The following is a 23,787-nucleotide window of genomic DNA, read 5'->3' as shown; positions in this document are numbered from 1 at the left end:
TCATAACCAAAAAAGGGATAAGGGAAATAAAAAAGACATTTTAAAATAGACAACTTGAATTATATAAAATCAAAATACTTTTTCACAAAATCAGTATCTCTAAATATAGTATAGTACAGGGCTTCTTAAACCTTACCTACTTGCAACCCCTTTTCACCTGAGAAAAGTATCTAGGCATATAAAATAGGTATACAAATCAAACATTTATTGCCAAATTTTTCACAACCTCCACATTCAGTTAAAGACCCACAGTTTAAGAAGCTTTGATGTAGTGGAAAGAATGCAGGATTTTGAGTCAGCTGACCTGAATTCAAATCTCAGGTCTGGTTCTTAGCATCTGTATATGACTTGGGCAAATCATGTAAACCTCTCAGGTCTGTTTCCTCATCCACAAAGTGAGGGATTAGATAGATGATTTCTTAGGTCTGTCCCAGCTCTAATGCTATTTTCTGTGACCTATAATCCTAGAATAAGAGATGTTGAGTAGGAAATTTATATTTTTATCAAATTTACATTGACATCAAACTTCTCTGATAAAAACCTAATATCCATGCAATATAGAGAATTGATACAAATTGTTAAAATCACGAACCATTCCCCAATATATAAGTGGTCAAAGGATATAAGCAAAAAAAATTATAGAGAAAATGCAAATTATCAACAATCATGTGAAGAAAAATTTAAATTCAAACATGTGAGATAGCTTGTGAGATAATAGCCCTCAAAAATATTTTAAAATTGTAAAATAGATTAGTGAGCTGAAACAAATGAACATTGAATTGGCAAAGACGATGAAGGATAGAAATAGTGTTGTATGGGGACTATGGGAGGACAGACACAAAAATATACTCTTGGAAGAGATATAAAATCATTATTTCTTCTGAAAAATAATTTGGAATTATGTAAGAAAAGGCACTAAACTTCATACTCTTTAATCCAAGGGATTTTACTACTAGGAATATACCCCAAAGAGGTATGTCAGAAGATCACAGGAGCCATGGGATTGATTTTACAGTGCTAGGGAAAAAAACATTAAGATAGCTAATCTTGGTTTCTCTATTGGAGAGGGAGAAAACTGACACTAGTAGGAAGTTTGATAGACATATGAATTTGGAAGGGTCTAGAAGAATAGAGATCTTTTTGAAGACAAAGACCAGGTTTGGTGTGGCTGAATGGAATGAAAGAGGTAGAAGGAAGTTTCAGACAGAGAGGAGAATTTCATGTTTTACTTCTATTAATGCAAATAATTTAAAAATCCCATGAGATATTTTTCTATGTAGTTATTTAAAAATTTTTCACAATGACCCTTTGAATGAGTTCTAATATACAGTGGGAAAGCACAGCAGGATAGGTTGTAACTTATGCAACCTAGATCAGAACTGGAAGTATTATCTAAACTCATATGTGATTTCTATAGTTTTTTTTTTAAGGAAGTGCTACTATTCTTTTTTGGGGGGGAAGGAAATAAGCATTTATTTATATAGTTCTTATATGTGGTAGGCACTGTGCTAAGCACTTTTAAAATGTTATAAGATTCTCACAATAATACTGTGAGGTAAAGGCTGTCATTCTCATTTTACAGTTGAGGAAACTGAGGCAAATAGAGGTTGTCACTTGCCTAGGATCACACAACTAGTAAATGTCTGAGGCATGATTGAACCCAGGTCTTCTTGATTCCAGACCTATCTCTCTCTCTCATGTACTACTGAGCTTCCCTAGATACTATGAAGAATGAAAAACTTGAAAGAGTACCTCAACCAGAGTTTAAGTGAATGGAAGTGCTACTATTCTTAAAAATATATTGTCTTATTACTTCTGCTAAATTTTAGGAGAGATGAGGTATATTATTAATTTTGAAGCTATGCTTTAATTTTTTTAATAGGAGACCAGATACATCAGAAACAGAAGAGACAACAACACCATGCCCATTTTGTGATTTCCTTCTCCCTGAGTGTGAACTACTCTGTCCAGGGTGTAAAAATAATCTCCCATACTGCATTGCAACTGTAAGCTTCTTAGAAACACATTTTATGCAAGAAAATGATTAAATAGTTTAGAAATAATTTTTCTATTAGGTTCTTTCCTTTTTATCTTTTTTAGTGTTTTGTAGGACTATCACTATCTTTTCGTAAGAGTCAAAACATAAGCCGTCAATGCTACTGTAGACTTAAGTAGCTACATTTAAATTATTTAAAAACCCCAAATCAATGTTATATATTTTAGAAAGAAATGGGCATGGATTTTTGAAACTCAGAGAATTCTAGCCAAATTCAGATCAGACTAATCCTCAATTAAAATAAATAACTCATGGTATAATAAGGTTTATAAAGCACCAACTTTACAACCACCATGTGGCTTAGGTAGTAGGTGTTAATGTTCCCATTTTACAAATGAAGAAATTGAGGTTCAGAGCTTAAGTTTGTGTCCATATTCATGAAACTACTGAGTGTCAGAAGCAAGATTCCACATAGGCCTCTACCATCCAAGTCTGGAACTCTTTCCTTTATACTATATAGTTTGTCAAACTGAGAAACATTTAGTAGTTCCTGACAATTTAGAGGATTTAGCTGAAGTATGGATTATACTCAGCAATTCAACCAATACTTACTAAATAGCTTCTATGTGCTATACAGCATATTAGGTGTTTAGAATACAAAGATGAAAAACATTGCAATGGATTTTTGGCAGGAAGCTTATTTCCTTTTTGAAGGAAGCAAAATAAATGATTCAGAACCTCTTTTAAACAGTGTCTAGATCTTGAGCCTCTCAGAAGGCTGGATTTTTGCTACACAAGTTCACCATGAGGAAGTTGGTCCTAAGAGCCACCAACAAGATTGATGGAGGACTGAGAATTTCAATCCAGCAAGTATGAAGAGTAAGAAAAATTTTGCAGAGATCTAACTGCATGGCGTACATGTTTGTCTTTCTACCATGGTCAAATAACTGATATCTTGCTTAAATTAAACAGATCCTTACTTAGCTTAAATTCAGATGAGCTTCCCTCTTAGAAAAAGGTAAAAGTGCCTAAGGAATGCCTCTACTCTCTTCAGGTTATGAAGAAGAATTACATGCCTTGAAAAATTAGAATTGATGTTTTAAAATGAAAACAAAGGAGGAGGAGGAGGAAACAGTAATTCTGACGTGTCAAGAGGTTTGGGTGAAAAAAAAACAACATGAGATATACAAAAAAGTAAAGAAGAAGGATTACCAAACACTGAAGTAAATAATAGATATAAACTCTTCCCATTGATGGGAAAATGAGACCCTCCCAGGAAGAAACAAATGCTTGTCTTCTAAGAAGTTGTGATGTGGCATCACATAAATTATGATTAGGCATCTGGTGGCACAGACCTGGAATCAGGAAAACTTGAGTTCAGATTTGGCCTCAGATACTTACTAGCTATATGACCCTGGGCAAGTCACTTACCCTTTTTTGCCTCAGTTTCCTCAACTGTTAAATGGGGATGATAATAGTACTTATCTCTCAGTATTATTGTGAGGATCAAATGAGATAATATTTGTAAAAAGTTCTTAGGACAGTGCCTGGTGCATAATAGGCACCATAGCAATGCTTGTTCTCTTCTGCTCTTCTTCCCTTCTCCTCTTCTCTAAAAGTCGCTTGTCCAGAGTTACACAACTTGTAAGTTTCTGAAGTGGTTTTCTGAGGAAGGCTTTCTCACTCCAAGTCTAATCCTCTTATCGACTGCACCAACTAGTGGTCTGTATGAAGACAGAATTGAAACCATGCTTCACCTAAGCTTAATCATTGACCCTGATGCAAGTTGGAAGGAGAACCTGAAGAAGATATAAGAATCAAAACAAGAAAATGAAAAAGTCAATATGGATATAGAGAGAAATAAAGAAAAAAATAGTCATATGGAAAAGCTGAATTATAAATTATTCTTATCATTGGAAACCCACATGTCCAAGAGAGAAAGAGAATATGAATCAAATTGTTCTGTTTGAGAAGGGTTGGAATTTTTCTCCCTTTCTCAAAGTAAAATGTCAGAATCAAGGGTGACAGGAAGAATGATGTTTCATTTTTAGGTGAATTTTAAAATATTCCTTATGAATATGAATTTCTACTATTTAACTATTCATTGAAAATCTTGTGTGTGCAAAGGTTTTTTAAAAACCAACACAATTCCTATCTCATTTCAAAACCTTACCATGATTGCCATGATATCTTTGAGCTTTTCTTCTTCCAGATGAATTTTGTTATTATTTTTTCTAGATCTAGAAAATATTTTTGATAGTTTGGTATAGCACTAAATAAATAAATTAACTTAGGTAGGATTGTCATTTTTATTATATTGGCTTGGCCTACCCATGAGCAATTAGTATTTTTCCAATTGTTTAGATCTGACTTTATTCGTGTGAAAAAATGTTTTATAGTTCTGGTCATATAGTTCCTGGGTTTGTCTTGGCAGGTAGACTCCCAAGTATTTTATGTTGTCTACTGTTATTTTAAATGGACTTTCTCTTTCTATCTGTTGTTGTTGGAAAAGACAAATAAAAATTTCATTTCTATAATACAGTCTCTTTAAATGAATCATCTGGGTAATCTTTTTATTAAAAATCAGTTTTTCTTTAATTTTATTTATCTTTGTAAATCTATATTTAAATTTATCAGTTAGATATTGTTTGTTAAATAATTCAGAAACTAAAATGCAACAGATAATTTACTTAGTACAGAAAACATGATGATCTATTGTTTTTAAGCATTTTAATCCCTGAGATGTTTTATTATTAGCTGTTAGATGAGTCTAACATTTAATTTTAAAATGGGGAATTATAGATTACAATATTTTACAAATACAATATTTTTTAAGAATTGAGAGACGTGAAGTAATGAAACTTGAGGAAACCCAATATTATCTGACCATATGTCATGGCATGTGGTATGAAATAAATTATTAAATCATAATTCAAATAATTTTTCTGTAAAACTTTTATTTAAAGGGTCGACATATGATAAAGGATGACTGGACCGTGTGCCCTTATTGTGACTTTCCTGCTTTATATACAGAGATGAGAATGTAAGTTTTAATTGTTTTAATTATAACACTTTAAAACCTCCCAAGTATTACACTTTCTCATTTCAAGCTGTAGAAAGTGCTACACTTTCTGTTTCTCTTATCTAACTGCTTTTGTGCAGTTTTTAGGATGATTCATGATTTGACATCTTAATTAGTTTTATACCTTGCAATTTCTGCTTATTATTATCTTTTTTGAACTTTTTTTAATCCAAAGAAATTTTATCTTACACTAAAATTTTTGTTGACTCTTCTTAAGGCCTGTCAGTAATATCCTAATAGGCACAGGAAAGAAATATCTTCCTTGCTTTTCTTAAGTGACTTTTTATTTTAAAATTTTTATTGTATGCTAAACAATATGAAAAGTACTTTGAAAACCTACCTTTAATGTACAAACACAAGGTCTTATACTTCAATATGGATACATTAGAGAAGATTTATGATTACTTAATCGGCTAATAAAGAATAATTGCACGATTGTATACTACTATGTAGAGGTAGCTAGGTGGCTCAGTGGATAGAGCTCTGGGCCTTTAGTAAGGAAGACCTGAGTTCAAATCTGTCCTCAGACACTTACTAGCTGTGTGACCCTGGGTGAGTCACTTAACCTCCATTTGCCTAAATCTACTGAAGAAGGAAATGGTACACCACTCCTTGGTCAGTATGGTCCATGGGATCATGAAGAGTTGAACACAACTGAATAACAACAAATATTGCTGTGTGTAAGATACTACACTGGGCATGGTGTAGGATATAAAGGAAACTCTTCCTGCCCTTCAAGGGCTTACATAGTTTTCTTTTTGACATAGCATCATTGAGGAAAAGATGTTTTTAGCAGCAAAGAGAAAATCCTTTTTGATACAGATTGAGTTACTATAGTAACAGGTATACGTCCTTTTTCTGAGTGCATCAGCCTCAAGGGAATGGGTTGCTAAGGCAACTAATGTATATTTTCTCCACTTACTGCAAGAAGCATAAAAGTCAGGTGATTGGTGAGGAAATAATTTTGGCAATATTCCTCATCAGAATTTTTGAGAGGATGGATTACCATAGAAACTACAAACTAATGAAATGGAGTTCTTCAGCAATTAGTAATAACATTACAGTTGACCAAACTGTATAAAAAACGTGTATAAAAACCGTGTTAGGGCAGCTAGGTGGCGCAGTGGATAGAGCACTGGCCTTGGAGTCGGGAGTACCTGAGTTCAAATCCAGCCTCAGACAATTAACACTTACTAGCTGTGTGACCCTGGGCAAGTCACTTAACCCCAATTGCCTCACTAAAAAAAAAACAAAACACAAAACCGTGTTATTTTACATGTATGTGGAACATGTTGCTATAGTAGGCACGGTGGACATTTACTGAGTATGGAAAAAAATCTACTGTTAACTTAAAAATCTAATAGGAAAATATGCAGAGAGTCAGTGCTTTCTAAAACATAGATTTAAGTGCAAATATATATTTTAATGAAAGTGAGACTCCTGCCAATACAGATTCATGCCCATCTATATCTTCTCATTCCGTGTGACTCCTGAACCTGGTGGAGGGGTGACAATTTTTATGGTGGGGGAGAGAGGGAGGGAGGTGGTCTCCATACTGTTTTGGGAGTCTTCCTTTAAGCTCTGGAACTTGTATAGATCCCGGTTTGTTACAAGGGCTCTGCATGTGCAGTTTTTGTCCCTTTTTCTTGCAAGATGATTGGCTTAGCCACTTTTCCAGGCATCTAACCTCTTTTAAAAAATTCTTTTTTCATTTAATTCTTTATACTACTCTTGCACAGTTGGTACATATTGGTGATAAATTGTAGCTGACTTAGGCCTACCATGGTCCTCTCCATTGCTCTTTGAATAATCACCAACTTTCATTTTTCAGAGACGGTAGCATTCCATGGCTTGCAGTCATTTATGAAGTACTGTTATTAAAAATGTACTTTCTCATTTCAGGATGAAGCTTGGGGATAATTAAAAAATATTATGTAGTTTTCCAGAGATATATACTCCTGTTCCAATTCAATTATGGCCCAGTTTCCTTATCTGAAGTTTCTGTCCAAAAGATATGTATTTGTGGGCAAGCTCTATAGTTTCGTCCATCCGATTGCATATGATAATCTAGACAATGAACCATTTTCATTTATGTGGTTTTTCCTTAGAGGATAGAGTGAACTTTTTTCAGTAATTATTGGTCACATTTAGGTGACTCTATATTCTTGCTGTGATTGATGTAATCCACATAATATCACCCACAAACAGGAAGTATGTGAAGAACTTCACTAGATATGGGAAGTTCTTCAACTTGGACTCCAAATTGAACTTTCCCATGATAGTGGTAAAGAATTTTGTGCTGCATGCGTCTCCCTATTTTACGCCTTGCTTGGTGTTAATAATTAGAGGGTGGTTGTTTTCTGTTTGCTAAAAATGTGATCCTTTAAATTTTCGTGATGTTATCTGATCAAGTATACTGGCACCAAACTCTCTTCTCAAAAGAAAGTATTAATGAAATATAGATAGGACTCTTGGTTTCTCATTCCTTACTCACAGCCATCCATATTTTTGTGAGAGAATAATGGGATTTGGCAGATACTCAAAGGCCCACCTGGAGATTCATCTGAATTAAGTGAGAGTGCTTGACTTTGCTGATTAGCCTGCTTCAAGTTAACTAGATTGTAACCACGCCTGGCCAGCCCTTAAGAAGGTATTGTTCTTAGAAGCTAAGGACTTTGAACTCACTGGAGACCACCTTCTAGTCCAGTGAACCAATGGATTTGGATGACGCTAACCAATCAGCTTGCAGCAGTGTGTAAGGACCACCTCTCCAGACCTATAAAAAGCTTCCACACTCAGTTTGAGGAGAGTTCGTGGTTGAAGTAGGCTCATGGTGGTGGACTTTGAGGAAGAACCAGACTAGGCTGGAACTCTAGGCTAGATAGGCCTTTTCTTAACTTTCTAAACTCCACGTGAATACCTGGTATGCTTTAATAAATGCTTAATGCCCAAACACTGGTGCTAAAGCTTCTAATTTAAGGCGACCACACATTTAGATTTTAAACATCACATTTTCCATCATAATTTTGTTTCTGCTTAGCTCCCTGTGCTCACCTTTTCAGTGAAGTCACCGAATATTAAAGTATTTGGAGTATATATTGATTTAATTTGAAGAGTCATAAGAGGTTCTTCTTCCTCCTCATTCTCTGCCACAGCTATTGATACATAAGCTGCAATTATCTTCATGATAGCCTTTTTTGCCAATCTTATTGTGAGCACTACAATAAGAGATGACCACTATCCCATGAAATAATGTATCTTGTTGCCTTGGGATACACATTTAAACCAACTCCACCAGCTCTTTTTCCTTTCCATGGAGAGGCCTATGAGACATCCTTTCATTAAAGGGAAGCTTCCTTTCATCTCCAACAGATAACTTGCTAGGCACTGGTCAAGCATACCAACAGCTAAGTGTTGTAGACATGCTAAAAACTCTGTGATTCTTGGTACCTTTTGTCCCTTTGTGTTTCACTATCACCACTGTCATATAAATGAAAAGTTTGCAAAGAGTAATGGGGACTGTTTTGGTTTTTTTGTTTGTTTTATGAATTGCTATAGCTAAAGAATTAATCATATGTTCAGAGTCTTTCTAGCATAGTAGAAACTTAAAAAGCTTGAGGTCAGGGTTTATGTTTTTTTTCCTTTATATCCTAAAGACTTAGCATAGCACCTAGCATCTAGTAAGTGCTTGATTAACGCCTGTTGACTGTTAACTGACTTTTGTTAGCATAGCCTTTGAGAACTTAAGGTCATCTCTGCAACTAGATACATTCTTGTATTCTTGACTTTAGGCTCAGCACTCTATCTACTGTGCCACCTACCTGTAAAGATTGTGATCATGAAGTGAAAATTGTTGGAATGCATCTTCTTCATAGTAGTTATCCTTACTCTGAAACTTATGAACAGTTCCTTTTATTATTTTCTGACTGAGGGATAAATGGTAGCAAATCATCCCCCAAACCCTTGTTGGTGGAGTTTGACAACATAAATACTAGCATTAATAGGTGATAAGACAATGGCATTTTTTTAAAAGTAAAAATTTTAAATTCTTAATTTTTTTTTTTGTGGGACAATGGGGGTTAAGTGACTTGCCCAGGGTCACACAGCTAGTAAGTGTCAAGTGTCTGAGGCCAGATTTGAACTCAGGTCCTCCTGAATCCAGGGCCGGTGCTTTATCCACTGTGCCACCTAGCTGCCCCCAAATTCTTAATATTTTTAAAGAAAAAAAAAGAAACCTAAATAAAACATAAGAAAATAATGCCAAAGAAGTAAACCTCAACACTATTTACTTTCATCTTTTCTTTTTTAGAATGAAAAGGTAAGGGATTTAAAAGAAAATGGAACTATTAAATGATACAGCATGATTCATTTCTTACTTTAGGGAAAAAGTTTTCCAGCTGTACATAAAGCATTCAGCAGCTTAAGAATGATACCCCGGGTAGCTAGGTGGCACAGTGGATAAAGCACCATCCCTGGATTCAGGAGGACCTGAGTTCAAATTTGACATCAGACACTTGACACTTACTAGCTGTGTGACCCTGGGCAAGTCACTTAACCCCCATTGCCCCCCCCCACACAAAAATAATAATTAATTAAATAAAAAAAGAATGATACCCCAGGGGCTGTTTTACATCAAGGATTAGAAATTCTTACTTGCCAGTGTAGGCTGGGCATGGAGAGAGTTAGGGAATTGGGATGACCCTAAGAGCAGCTTTCCTTAAGGTCCTTTTCAGAGTTACAACTACATATGGAGTGGGAAAAAGAAGAATGATAGGCAAAAGGAAACCTTACCCTTTTCCTTTTCCCAACTAGGAGAAATGGTCCTAGTGAATACCACAGGTATGGGAACTGAACTGTACATCATATTAGAAGTGAGGGTTACAATTGGGAAGAGTAATCTATTTCACCCTACAGGAAAGTAGGAGGGGAAGAGGATAAGGAGGGAAGGGTGAATGAAGGAAGAGTAGAGCGGGGGAGGGGACAGTCAGTAGCAAAACACTTTTGAGGAGGATTAGGGCAAAATAAGATAGACAACAGAGTAAATATCATTGGAAGGGAATGGGATGGAGGGAAATAGTTATGATGATTGACTACAATGTCAAAACGTATGGTACCTACTCTGCTGAGCTATTGTGAAGAAAATTCTCTGTCAAGTTCAAGGTACTATATAAAAATTATGATGAACAGGATGCTATCAGAAAAACCTGGAAACCACATGAACTGAAGCAGAGAGAAATGTACTGTATACAAAATAACAGCATTAGTGTAAGATGATTTGCTGGGAAGCACGTGGTTATCTTCAGCAAGGCAATGATCCAATATAACTCTGAAGAACTTATGAAAATTGCAGTCCATCTACAGAGAAAGAATTGATGGTATCTGAAAACAGACTGAATCACATTGTTTTTGACAATTCCTTAATCTGAAGTTTTGTTTTTATCTGTTTTTTCTCACAACCAAGATAATGTAGAATTATCTTCCATGACTACTCGTGTATAATTTATGTTGAATTGTTTGAGTACTTGGGGTGGGCGTGGGAGGGGAGGGAGGAAGAGAAGTTGGAACACAAAGTTTTTTTTATGGTAATGGAACACAAAGTTTTAAAAAAAATTGATGTCAAAATTTGCTTTTACATGTAATTTGGAAAACAAAAGTCTAAAAAAAAAAGAAGTGAGGGCTAAATGTGCTTATGTTAGGGGAGATTCTCTTGGGAATGGCACTCACTGGTAAGTTGTAGTTAATGCTTTGTAATTTTCTAGCAAAACAAATATTTATATGCCACTTGTCTCTAAATTTTTTAAAAACAGAATGCTGCATACAGAAAGCACTTGTCCTATGTGTTCAGAAACACTGAACATGGCTAATATTAAAAAAATACCTGATTGTACACCTTATCTCAAGCCAGAAGCAGGAGATCATTAATGGTTTCAGGTAAATGCTGTGGCAAATGTTTTATCAATGATGGCAAGAAATAATTTTAAAAGTTATAAGAATATATTTTAAAAGTTTGTTTATTTTACATAGGCCATATTATCTAGACATATTAGGTGACTATGGGGTAATAAGTAATCCTTATCATCACCCCTGTTTATGGACATAACACTGTATGGAAATTTGGAGAGTTTGGTAAAATAAATCTCTACTTCTAATGAGCTTAAACTCTTACAGGAGAGATAGCAAAACATATAGTACTAACAAAAACAAAGATTTAGACTGAAGTATATATTCTTATACATGTTTTAAAATATGCACAGGAGAAAATGGGGAAGAGGAATATAAATAAAACTTAATGGTCCAAGATATCTATATATCAATGCATAGGTAATGAATTGAATGTGATATTTTAATATGTTAAAAGTTGATAGGATGGGACTACTAGAATACAGCAATAAAAGTTATACCTACTCCAAAAGGGATAAAAATTATAGGTTGTTATAGAAGCACTGTACAGATATTTATATGCAATGATACTATACCATCCCATCTATCAGTCATTTACAAAACATAAATACCTACTATGTGTCAGGCACTGTGCTAAGTTCTGGGAATACAAAAAAGAGGCAAAAGACTGCCCTTAAGAGCTCAAAATCAAATGGGGGAGACAACAAATAAATTATGTACAAACAAACTATATACAGGAAAAAAGGAAATAATTAAAAGAGGAAAGGCATTAGGGTTGAGAAATGCTTCCTGTAGAAAATGGGATTACTTGGGAAGCCAGGAGGCAGAGATAAAGAGGAAGAAGCATGGAGGACAGCCAGAGAAAATACGCAGAGCTGAGACTGGGTGTCTTGTTCCAGGAACAGCAATGAGGCCCCTGTCACTGGATCAAAGATATGTGGTAGGGAATAGGGTGTGAGAAGACTGTAAAGGCTGTGTGTGTGTGTGTGTGTTTATACATTATGAAGGGACATGAAAGGACCTGCATGTTAGGAAAATCACTTTAGAGGCTAAATGGCAGATGAATTGAAGTGGGAAGAAACTTGAGGCAGGCAGATCCATCAGCAGGCTACTGTAATGATACAGGTTAGAGTTGATGAGGGCCTACACTAGGGTGGTAGTAGTATCACTGCAGAGATGGGGGTATATTTGAGAGATGTTGCAAAGGTGAAATTGACAGACCTTGGCAGCAGACTGGGATTTGGGGCATGAGATATAGTGAGGAGCTGAGGATGACACCTAGATTGTGAGACTAAGGGACTAGGAGGATGGTGTTGCCTTCAATAATAATAGGAAAAGGAGGCAGCCAGGTGGCACAGTGGATAAAGCACCGGCCCTGGATTCAGGAGGACCTGAGTTCAAATTCGGCCTCAGACACTTGATACTTACTAGTTGTGTGACCCTGGGCAAGTCATATAACCCTCATTGCCCCCCCCCAAAATAATAATAATAGGAAAATAAGAGGGGGACAGGGTTTAAGGGGAAGGGAATGAGTTCTGTTTTGGACATGTTGAATTTAAGATGTCTATTGGACATCCATTTTGGTATGTCTGAAAGGCAGTTGGACATGTGAGACGAGATCATTGGAGAGGTTAGGACAGGTATATTGGAGAATTGATATAAAGATGGTAGAATGGAGATGGAAGATCTACAGGAGATCCATGGGAGCTGAGGAGATAGATCATTAAGTGAAGTTGTATAGAAGGAGGAGAGGACACCTGTGGTTAGAGAGGTGTGACTGGATAAGGATTCTGAAGAAAAGACTGAGAAAGAATGGGCTAACAGGAGAATTAGGAAAGAATAGTGTCCTGAAAATCTAGAAAGAACAGACTATCAAGGGGAAGGCAGTGATAAATAGTGTCATGGCCTGTAGAAAGGTCAAGAAGAATGATGTTTGAGAAAAGGCTATTTGATTTGGTAAGAGATCATTAGTTACTTTGAAGAAAGCAATTTTGGTGGAATGATGAGGTCAGAAACCAAACTGTAAGGGGTTAAAAAGCTAGTGGGAGGAAAGTGGAGGCCTTTTCAAGTATGGCCACAAGGGGCAAAAGAAATATAGGACAATCTTTAGAAGGGATGGAAGGAACAAGTGAGGATTTTTTTGAGGATGAGAGAAATGGGCATGTCTATAGAAAATATTGAAAAAAACAAACTAAAGTTATGATGACTGAGTCAGTCAAGTAATAAGAGAATTGTCACTGGGTTGGAGATAGCAGTGTACCAATTTTGGAAAAGGAGAAGTAAATTGTTTAGACTATAAGTTAGTAATGTTCATTTTTTTCTGATAAAATTATAGAACAGTTTAAATTAGGGAAATTTCTTGTGATCACTACTGTCTAACTCCTCCTCCCCATCTTTTTTTTTTTTAATTTTTATTTTTTTTAGTGAGGCAATTGGGGTTAAGTGACTTGCCCAGGGTCACACAGCTAGTAAGTGTTAAGTGTCTGAGGCCAAATTTGAACTCAGGTACTCCTGAATCCAGGGCCAGTGCTTTATCCACTGCGCCACCTAACTGCCCCTAATCTAGACCATTCTTGAAAGGATTTAGCCTATTAAGAGCTTTGTAATACTATCATCTAATATATTTTGATAGTTATACTTTTCATGTCTTTATCCAAGTCATTTTTTAAATTGTTTAACAGCATAGGACCAAGCATAGGTCCTTGGATCACTTGAGACTTCATTTCAAATTGACATTTGATCAGGAATGACTTTTTTTGGATCTAATCATTTAACCAGTTCTGAATCCATTCATGTAGCATATTTTGAATGATAACTTATACTCCTAAAGTGGTCTAATTGAGGAAATGTATGATCAGAGAAGGAAGTGGGCCTAGTAAGTACATAAGGATAATAAATGAACAGCTTCACAAAGTGTAAAAAAAAAAAAAAAAGACCTAGACAGTAGCTTCCATTATATTGGGTTAATCTTGTGTAGAATATCTTTGGTAAAACATAGAAAAAACCGGGGCAGCTAGGTGGCGCAGTGGATAGAGCACCGGCCCTGGAGTCAGGAGGACCTGAGTTCAAATCCGGCCTCAGACACTTAACACTTACTAGCTGTGTGACCCTGGGCAAGTCACTTAACCCCAATTGCCTCACTAAAAAACAAAAAACATAGAAAAAACCGGCATAGGATAGGACCTAGATGAATTGTAATCTGTACCATGGGGCAATGAAATGACAGATTCATTGACGTATTGGAGAAGCCATGTGTTAGGGGTAGGTTTTTTCTGCTTGGCTCTACAGGCAGATTAACAATGGGGTTAAATTGCAAAGAAAAGGATATTAAACTTCCTAACAATTAGAACTATGTAGAAGTGGGCTTTTTTGGGACATAATGGGTTCCCTTTCACTAGAGTTCTTCAAGTGCTGGCTGGATTACCATTTGTTAGGGGATTCTTCTATAGGCATAGTCTGGAAGAGGTTATTTTTGAATTTCCTTCTGAGATTTTGTGATATCCTTTTTAGTTCAGAGCACATCTGGAATTTTGTGTTTTGTTTGGGGTATAACAAATGAAGAGGAGTCTTAACAGGTTGGAGCACTGCCATATGATGACAGTGAGAATGGTAAGAAAATTTGAAACCATTTTCAAGTTTCAAGAACAAGTGGTTAAGAAACATGAGATGTGGGGGCAGCTAGATGGCGCAGTGGATAAAGCACCGGCCCTGGATTCAGGAGTACCTGAGTTCAAGTCCGGCCTCAGGCATTTGACACTTACTAGCTGTGTGACCCTGGGCAAGTCACTTAACCCTCATTGCCTGAAAAAAAAAAAAAAGAAAGAAACATGAAATGTTTAGATTGTAGAATGAAAGATTTTGGGGAAAACCTTGTGGCTGTCTTTGGAATATTTAAAGATGGTTGTTTGGAAAACTAATTGGCTCATTCTGTATGGATCTAGAGGGCATAATCAGGACCAATGGGTAGAGGTGAGAAGGAAACAGATTTTGGTTCACTCCAAATCAGTTGGTTGCAACACACATTCATCAAGCGCCTACTTATATTCAAGGCTGCTAGGTGGCCTAGTGGATACAGTACTGGATCTGGAGAAAGGAAGACTTGAATTCAAATTTGTCTTCAGACATTTATGAGCTATGAGATCCTGGGCAAGTTACAGCACCTGTTTGCCTCAGTTTCCTCATCTGTAAAATGGAAAAAAAATAATAACAACTCACCAGGTTGTGAAGATCAGAATGAAATAATCATTGTAAAGTCCTTAGCAGAGTGCCTAGCACATAATACATGCTATATAAATGTCAGTGATTATATTATCACTGTTATTTTTTTATTATCATGGTATAATTTCCTCACCATTAGAGATGTCTGAAAATGTTATGGATTGTTTTTTTAGGTAATTAATTTCTTGTCACTATAAGTGATCAGGCAGGAGCTGGATGATTCTTTATAGAACTGGTAGAGGGTATTCATACTTCAGGGAGTTTAGACTAAATGATCTCTAAAGTCCCTTCCAATGCTAATTCAGTGACAAAAAAACTACAAGCACTTAACAATAAGGTCATATAAACATTTCATTTAATGTGTGTATTTTAAAATTTCTATACTTTATATAAAGTGATATTTATATATACATTTAATGATAATATAAGGTATAGAAATGTTATAGCATTTACAGCAGGAATACACTACTTTCTGCTGATCTGTGTCAATCACCTTCTGCAAGACCCAGGTAAAAGTTTCCTTTCTCTGGGAAGCCTTTCATTATTAATCCTGCTGCGTTAAGACCTTTATTCTGTATTTCCTTAGCACAACCATTTTGGGAGTTGGTGAGTATCCTAGCTTGGCTGGTATGTGTTGGAGGGGATTAATGAGGTAAGGCAGGGGAAAGTAATAGCACTTTGAAATCCATTTAGTTCATTCGGTCCTCTTAATGTGGTCTCATCACTTTACATGGAAATGGCAGCTTATTATCCTGAAATTTTAAAGTATTTTTAAAAGTTCCTTACCTATGCACAGGTAGCATTTACTCTACTAACACAATCTTGCAAAATACCTCAAATGTAAAAATATGTCAAGTTAACATAATGGAAGTTTATTCTTTAAAGACTATATCTACCCTTCATATCTGTTTTAGTTCTAGCCTGAATTGTAAATGGCCAAAACCAGAAACTCAGATTTATAAGGGTGCGTCATAAGACTCATGATAATACTATTACTAGAGGTGACTTTTAAAAAAGAACCTAGTCCAATTAGTCCATAATCTTTTCATATGAAGGAGCAGACTGTCAGGATCCAGAGACATTTTAAAAATTGACTACTCACGAATATAGAATTTTCATGCAGACTAGACTTATCGCCTGACATTTTTTACTAATATTTACATTTTGATAAAGCCACTTAGCCTTCTCTTTTAGAATGCTATAACAAATAGAATGTTTTTTCTTTTCTTGCTAGTGTTATGATATAAGATTGTGCCAAATATAGGTTGTGTTATATCAAGCTTTTATAGTATGTCATTGTTTTAGATGTGGGGATTTTGATCCATTGATAGATAAATCCATACAATGGTAAGCCAAATTCTATAATGTTCTATTGTGTTTTCTTTGATAATCCAGGCATTAACAAAAATAATTTTTTTTTATTTTCAGACCATTCAATCCAGCTTACTGACATTAAGGCAACCACCTTAATTTGATATATTCTACTTAAAGAGAAAATGAAGTTTATTAATAATGACTTTTTATTTTTTCAAAGTTAATCTGTTGCTAATTGCTGGATAACATTTATATGGCCTTTTATGGTTTATTTATAGATGAAGAATACTTTTGATGAAATACTTCGGTATTGTTTATCCAAAACACAAGTTATAATTGATAGGCATCATTTGTTATGAATGTGTAATGTTTTCTTATGTTTATTATTTTAAAATCAAACTGCACTAATATTTAAACCAAAAAAAATTTAAGTATAAATAAACTTCTTTAGATTAACTAAATTGACTAAGAATGGTGTGGAAATTTTTGAAAAATTCCTTTAAAAATCCCAAATTTTTTGCCAGATTTTTAATATCTTATTTTATATGCTATAACTCAATCAAACAAGATATTTAATATTTTTCATAGATTTAGCCTACAGATTATTTGGACTATCAGCCCTCCTCGATTCTGTTTATTAATCTAAAGAATAGTAAGTAGTTTGGAATGAGAAAAGGGAGTCAGCAATGGTGGGAAGAGGCCAATAGTTGATAGTTATACAGTGCTTTAAACTTTTCAAAGCAGTTAACACATAGTATCTCATTTGACCTTCTCACCAGCCCTGAGAGTTAAGTGCTATGCGTATAATTATCCTATTTTACAGATGGGGAAACCAAAGTGAAGTAAGTTGTGTAGGATCACATAAATATCTGAGGTAGGATTCAGAGCCAGTTCTTCCTGACTCCATGATTCCTGATCTAAAATCCATAAAATTTGTGATTAGGGAAGATGGTTGATAATCATGTATTATGATACTCTTTTTGCCTAGCTTAGGAGAGTGGCTGCCACAAATAAATGTGTTAGAAAATATCAATATTAGGCAGTAAAATGGAGAGATGAGTTCTTATTGATGAAATGGCATATTTTTTTTTAAGCTTTACATTGGAGGTAAAGAGTTGATTGAATGACTTTTCATTGGCATTACATATCAAAGATTTCTGACCTAATCAGAAACTTTTTTCAAAATTAAAGATTCTGATAATTCCTTTAGCAGGAATACACTACTTTCTGCTGATCTGTGTCAATCACCTTCTGCAAGACCCAGGTAAAAGTTTCCTTTCTCCGGGAAGCCTTTCATTATTAATCCTGCTGCGTTAAGACCTTTATTCTGTATTTCCTTAGCACAACCATTTTGGGAGTTGGTGAGTATTCTAGTTTGGCTGGTATGTGTTGGAGGGGATTAATATGAGGTAAGGCAGGGGAAAGTAATAGCACTTTGAAATCCATTTAGTTCATTCGGTCCTCTTAATGTGGTCTCATCACTTTACATGGAAATGGCAGGTAGGTGATGATATGATGATGATATGACTATGTTCCGAATTTTTGTTTTGTTTTTGTGGGGCAATGAGGGTTAAGTGACTTGCCCAGGTGTCACACAGCTAGTAAGTATCAAGTGTCTGAGGCCGGATTTGAACTCAGGTCCTCCTGAATCCAGGGCTGGTGCTTTATCCACTGTGCCACCTAGCTACCCTTGTTCTGACTTTTAAAAATCTTCTCCTTGTCCTAATATTTTTTGCTCCCATTCTTCCCACAAATATATTCAGGTCAGAGACAAACAAGAAAGCACATTAACCATAAGATTGTATTGAAAATTTTTTTTTAGTTTATACTTAATATTGATCATTACTTTACATTAAGAGATGAAACTTTATCACAAACATCACAAAATGTTTTTGCTCTTTTTTGGTAAACAATAAATAATTCACTGAGAGCATTAACATTCACATATGTACTTTAGTTTACAAATATACAAATACTATAGGCATCAGGTACCTTAACATTTTCCAACCAGTTATGGGACCTAATTCTTTCAAATTGTCTATTACAGTGAAGCACAATAATGAGTTATATATACTGTGGCAGAACATAAGAAACAAGGCACAAGAAGCAAATACAAATATAAGAAAACATACATGAAATAACAAAGTAATTTAGTTATAATAATATCAAAAGATAAATCAAAAAGCAGTTCTGTAATAGGAGGAAAACTTCCCCTGCCCCATATTTGGGACTATTGCCTTATGACTGCATATTTGTCATATATGGGAGTAATATCATAGGAAATACATATTTTCCCCAAATAAGACTGTATTTTAAAAATTACTACAAAATCATGATTTAACTGCATTTTGAAAACATAGTATGTAACTCTTGGTTAACTAGATTTAATGGAATGTCTAAACATTCCCCCAAAAGTCCGTATTATATTTTTAATGGGTTCTTATATTGTACATTTTTTATTGGCTAAGTGGAATAAATGAACTTTTTTTATAAAGTTCACATCTAATACATATATAATAAAGTTCTTTCCAAAAATATTAATTAGAATATTGTTTAGCATAAGATGCTGCTGAGGCTTTGGCTAAATAAAAAAAGTTTCTGAACCTCAAGTATGGTGAAAAAGTGCTATCCAGTCACCAAGGATGCTTTATATATATATATTCAGTTACAAGGCAGAGGCATTTAGAGCCCTTTTAGTTGGTACATTTGCATTATGAAAAAAACCCTTAGATAATGGTATATAAAGCATGTCCAGCTATGAATAAATGAAATTCTTGATTGACAGTTGTTTCTGTGTGGGAGTTAACTGATAATCATATTTCATATCAGTCTACCTGTATTAGTTTACCAAGAAAATGATGGAATCATATTTTGAAAAGGTGCTTAATATTTGTTTATTTATCCCTCCCCCTTTTTCTTCAACTTCACATCAGATACCTTATATCTGACAGAAGACATGCTGCACTTGAAATTTCCTTAAAATGTAATCCATTTGTCTTAGAATTTTATAAAGGAGTAGGATATCTTCATGTATAAAATAATTATTAGAGTTTTACAGTCACAACACATGCCCCAGCTCTTCCTAGGCACAATGGTGCAACCTAAAACAAAAAGAAACAACATGACAGCTATACTGGAGTTATTGGAGCTAAGTGAGGAAAAATGTTAATAACAATGTTTCTGTAAAGAGTTAGTCAACTAGCATTTTTATTAAGTGCTTAATACATGCCAGACACTGTGTTAATCTCTGGGGATACAAAGAAAGGTTATAAAAAATATAGTCCCTGTTCAAGGAGCTCACAGTCTACTGGGTTATCATCAGGTTTTGTGTATTACACAATTATTCCATACTTTTTGCTGAAAGGTGATTTCTTTTTTGAGTAGTTTAAAATGACCAAGTATTATCCAATATTGGCCATCTAATAAGAATTACATATTTAGATATAGATGTATAACAGCTGGGCATACAAAAATGCAGTACTATATCTTGTGCTTGCCATCTCTTAGAATACCCTAACTTTGGGACACATGATCAGTTAACAAGACTTGATTTACACTGAATATCTTCTCTGTGCTGAGGACTGCCCAGGACAGGGTCCTAAGAAGAATATAATGAGATGGAGTATAAATCTCTGTCTTTTCAGAGTCCAGAGATACCATGACATATAGTACAAAGAATATTGGCTCTGCAGTTCAAGAATTTAGGTAGCGTCCAAGGTAGGATTCGAACCTCTATGTGACCTTAGGTAGTCATTTAAACTAGGGGGGGGTTCACTTTCCTCTATGTAAATGAGGAGGACTGAGGATTGTTCCAGATCTAAATGTAAATCTATGATCCTATGACATTTTGGTAGATTTAAAACAAATTAAACCATAGGTTTACTGTAAATAGGTCCTCAATGGGGATTAAATTTCTGCTTATTAATGAACTGTCTAACTTTAAGTTTTTCTAATAGAACAATTATCAATATTTCATCCCTCAACTCCATATCCCTCTCAGCATCATATAAGGAGCTGTGGGAAGTAGGTAGCATAGGACATAATGTGGAGAACAATAATTTTTTTAAGGTTGTTTTGAGCAGAGTAGAATGGAGGGGGAGAAGGTACTTAAGAATACAAATATTTTCTCTATACTATCTAGCTCCCTAGGATGGATGCCTAAGCATATTTCAAAAAAGTTAAATCTTTAATTCAGGAAATATCTCATTTACTCTTCCCCAAAAGGTGATGGTGAAATGGTTTCACAAGATGAGCATACAGTGCATCAGCACACAAAATATATTATTGCATTTTTGTATCTACAATTATTATACATGCATATCTAAATATGCAGTTGTTATTAGATTGACAATATTGGGGAGTCCTTGATCTTTTTTTTAAACATAAGCTACAAATAAAAGTTATTTTAGTTCTCTGCTTACCAGGATGTCTCTCTGCAGTATATATCACTTATGCTAAAATATAGGGGAAATTACTGAAATTTAAGTAAATATTTCAGTGGAGAGCTTTTCACCCAATCATATGGCTGAGTCCTTTTATTCTTTATTGCATGCTTTTGAGCAATCAAAAAAAATGAAGCTATGTGATTTCCATAATTCAAGAGTTGCCCTAAATGTCTACAATCAACACTTCTGTCAGTAATATTCAGCTTTTCTTCAAATGTCTAGCTCAATACTTAATTGTCTTCACATTCGGAATTGTAAAGGTTGTCATGGCAACTATCTAGAAAGTTTAGTTTGCAGAATTTACTTAGCACAATAATGTCATCTTATGCTTTGTATACCAGAACTGATGGGGAAATGGACTGATTTTTAAGGTTTAAAAAATATCATGTGTTAGTCTACACCCCCCCATAAAATGAATGAAATAATAATCACATGACCTTGATATTGTAGCCACTAGCTTCCTCCCTTTATTTATTAATTTATATATATATATATATATATACACACACATATACATACATACATATATGTATATATATTAAAAAAAAATTTTTTTGCAGGGCAGTGAGGGTTAAGTGACTTGCCCAGGATCACAGCTAGTAAGTGTCTAGTGTCTGAGGTCACATTTGAACTCAGGTCCTCCTGAATCCAGGGCTGGTCCTTTATCCACTGTACCACCTAGCTGCCCCGCCCCCCTTTACTTTAACAAGAGAATTTCTATATCCTCTGGCTATATTTCCTTGCCACTTACTCATTCTTTAACTTCTTTCCACTCTACTTAAAATATACTCTCAAGTGGCAGAAATGATCAAGTCTGAATCATCAAATCTTGGTGGCTTTTTTCCTCAGTTGTGACACATGATCCTCTCAAGTACCTCCAAATCTATGAAAAGTTCTTTGTTTTCTGTAGCACTGAACTACCGTGCTAAATTCTGATACCTCTTTCTCCTTAAATGGCCCTTCTTCCTTTCACCCCCAAAATGTAGGTGCATTGCCCCCCATATGTAATCAGCCTAAGCTTGGAATCAGATGATATGGGATTCTAATGCTAGTTTGATACAACTTATGTGACTTTGGGTAAGTAATTGTATCTCCTTGAATTAAACTTCTTTATAATATTCATATAATACTACTAGTACTATTTGCTTCATAGGGTTTTATGTAAACTGTAAAGTGCTATATAAATGTTGTCACCATTATTTATCATTTTCATTTTCTCGTTCCTCTCATCTTTTTTGAAGCAACTCAACTAGAAATGGTACTAGGAAAAGTTGCTTTCCTCCATTTATTATTCTTTTATATTTTTTTGTTCCATAGACTTGTTGCACAAATGGATAAAAGAGCTACTTTTTTGCAACTGAATAAAAATATTAGGCTATAAGTTCACCATCTGTTTGCTCGCTAAAAGCATTTTCAGAGTACTTCATCTTATTTTCACAGGATTTTGATCTTCTCTGTTATATTTCTATATTTTCAAAGGTTTCTGTTCCATAAAGACTAGAGATTATGGATCTCTAGCAAAGCAACATCTATTTAAAAAGTTGTTCTTAATTTTTGAAAAACAGATAATGCTACTTTGGGGAACAACTCAATCTTTGGTAATGGTCTGGTTCTAGAACAATTTATTGGCTGAACTCTCCAAGATTTTTTGAGTCCTATATTTATAATATGGGGAATTCTCATTTGCTAGTCCATGAAAGATCATGAGTTTCTGTTGTATTCTAGCCACTAAATCATATTTTTTTTAGGCATTGAGTAAATGCTAAATTTTTATAGCCTTTAGCAATGTGCTGAAAAGTTTCATCACTTCTTCCATAATTTATGTTGGTCATTGTGTGCACTCTAAAGATAAACCTTTTATAACATTTATTGGCAATAACATGATCCTGAATTGCCGTCATAAAGCTCTCTTTTTGCAAATAAATCCACAACTTACCTATTTCTTTAGTGTTCCATTGTCAACATGTTGTTGGCTGAGTTTATATGGATGTTAATCACAAAGGGGCCTTTTGATTCCCTTATTGGAACTTAGTTCTATTTTTTTTTTTTTGGCAGAGCAATGAGGGTTAAGTGACTTGCCCAGGGTCATACAGCTAGTAAGTGTCAGGTGTCTGAGGTTAGATTTGAACTCAGGTCCTCCTGAATCCAGCCTGGTGCTTTATCCACTGTGCTACCTAGCTGCCCCGGAACTTAGTTCTATTTTGAGATAAATCACTTTCAATTATATTTGACAAATCCAATGGTATATAAATTTTATCGGTCTTTATTTTTGTTCAATGAAATGATGTCTTCTTGTTCCAAAGTATTTTTTGTACGTTTTTGACCTGTTTAAAATGTGCTCTTAAGAATGTCTATTAATTTCCCTATAGTATTAAATCATTTGATATCTGCCTTCAGGTGATAGGCCTCAGATTTCATTAATATTGTATGAGTTTTTATTTTGAAATACACAGTAACAAGTTTGGAAATTACCCTATTTCATAGGTCAAAAAGTATAAACTGTTATTTTGTAGTTATTAGTTATTTGAATATGTTCTTCCTATTCAGCTTTAATTTCAGAATATCAGTAAGTCTAAACATATTCAGCTATAACCTTCTCTTTGATGTCTTTATCCTTGACGTGTTTTTCTTGGAGAAGACAAAAATATTTCAATATGACTTTTGGATTAAAACTTGAAGCATTCTACCTTCATCTTTCCTTGACCATTTAATATTTTCCCACTTTAGTTGTCAACACATTTGTACTTTAACATTTACAGCAGGTGGGAAGAAAATAAGGTGCAAAAAGTAAGAAAGTAACAAAAAATGGAAAAGAAAGAATGGAAGGGAAT

The 23,787-nt window shown here is 34.8% G+C and overlaps 2 protein-coding genes across 6 annotated transcripts in view; one reads left to right on the top strand and one right to left on the bottom strand.

Annotated features, from left to right (window-relative positions):
- LOC122732063 (WD repeat-containing protein 19-like) overlaps positions 1-11,000 on the top strand; it is a 135,727-nt gene extending 124,727 nt beyond the window's left edge. The window contains exons 32-34 of the mRNA XM_043972253.1: positions 1,883-2,006; positions 4,963-5,039; positions 10,886-11,000. Coding sequence (XP_043828188.1) covers positions 1,883-2,006; positions 4,963-5,039; positions 10,886-11,000 — 316 coding nt within the window. The remainder of the gene's footprint in view (positions 1-1,882; positions 2,007-4,962; positions 5,040-10,885) is intronic.
- A 7,322-nt stretch (positions 11,001-18,322) lies between these two features.
- KLHL5 (kelch like family member 5) overlaps positions 18,323-23,787 on the bottom strand; it is a 117,358-nt gene continuing 111,893 nt past the window's right edge. For all 5 annotated transcript variants that reach the window (XM_043972967.1, XM_043972964.1, XM_043972966.1 and 2 more), the window contains one exon: positions 18,323-19,612. In XM_043972967.1, the coding sequence (XP_043828902.1) occupies positions 19,556-19,612 (57 nt within the window). In that variant the 3' untranslated portion in view covers positions 18,323-19,555. The remainder of the gene's footprint in view (positions 19,613-23,787) is intronic.

Source organism: Dromiciops gliroides, chromosome 6, assembly GCF_019393635.1.
Source record: "Dromiciops gliroides isolate mDroGli1 chromosome 6, mDroGli1.pri, whole genome shotgun sequence".
In the NCBI taxonomy this organism is placed as follows: domain Eukaryota; kingdom Metazoa; phylum Chordata; class Mammalia; order Microbiotheria; family Microbiotheriidae; genus Dromiciops; species Dromiciops gliroides.
The sequence above is the reverse complement of the archived record's forward strand: the minus strand, read 5'-3'. Positions and strand labels throughout refer to the sequence as shown.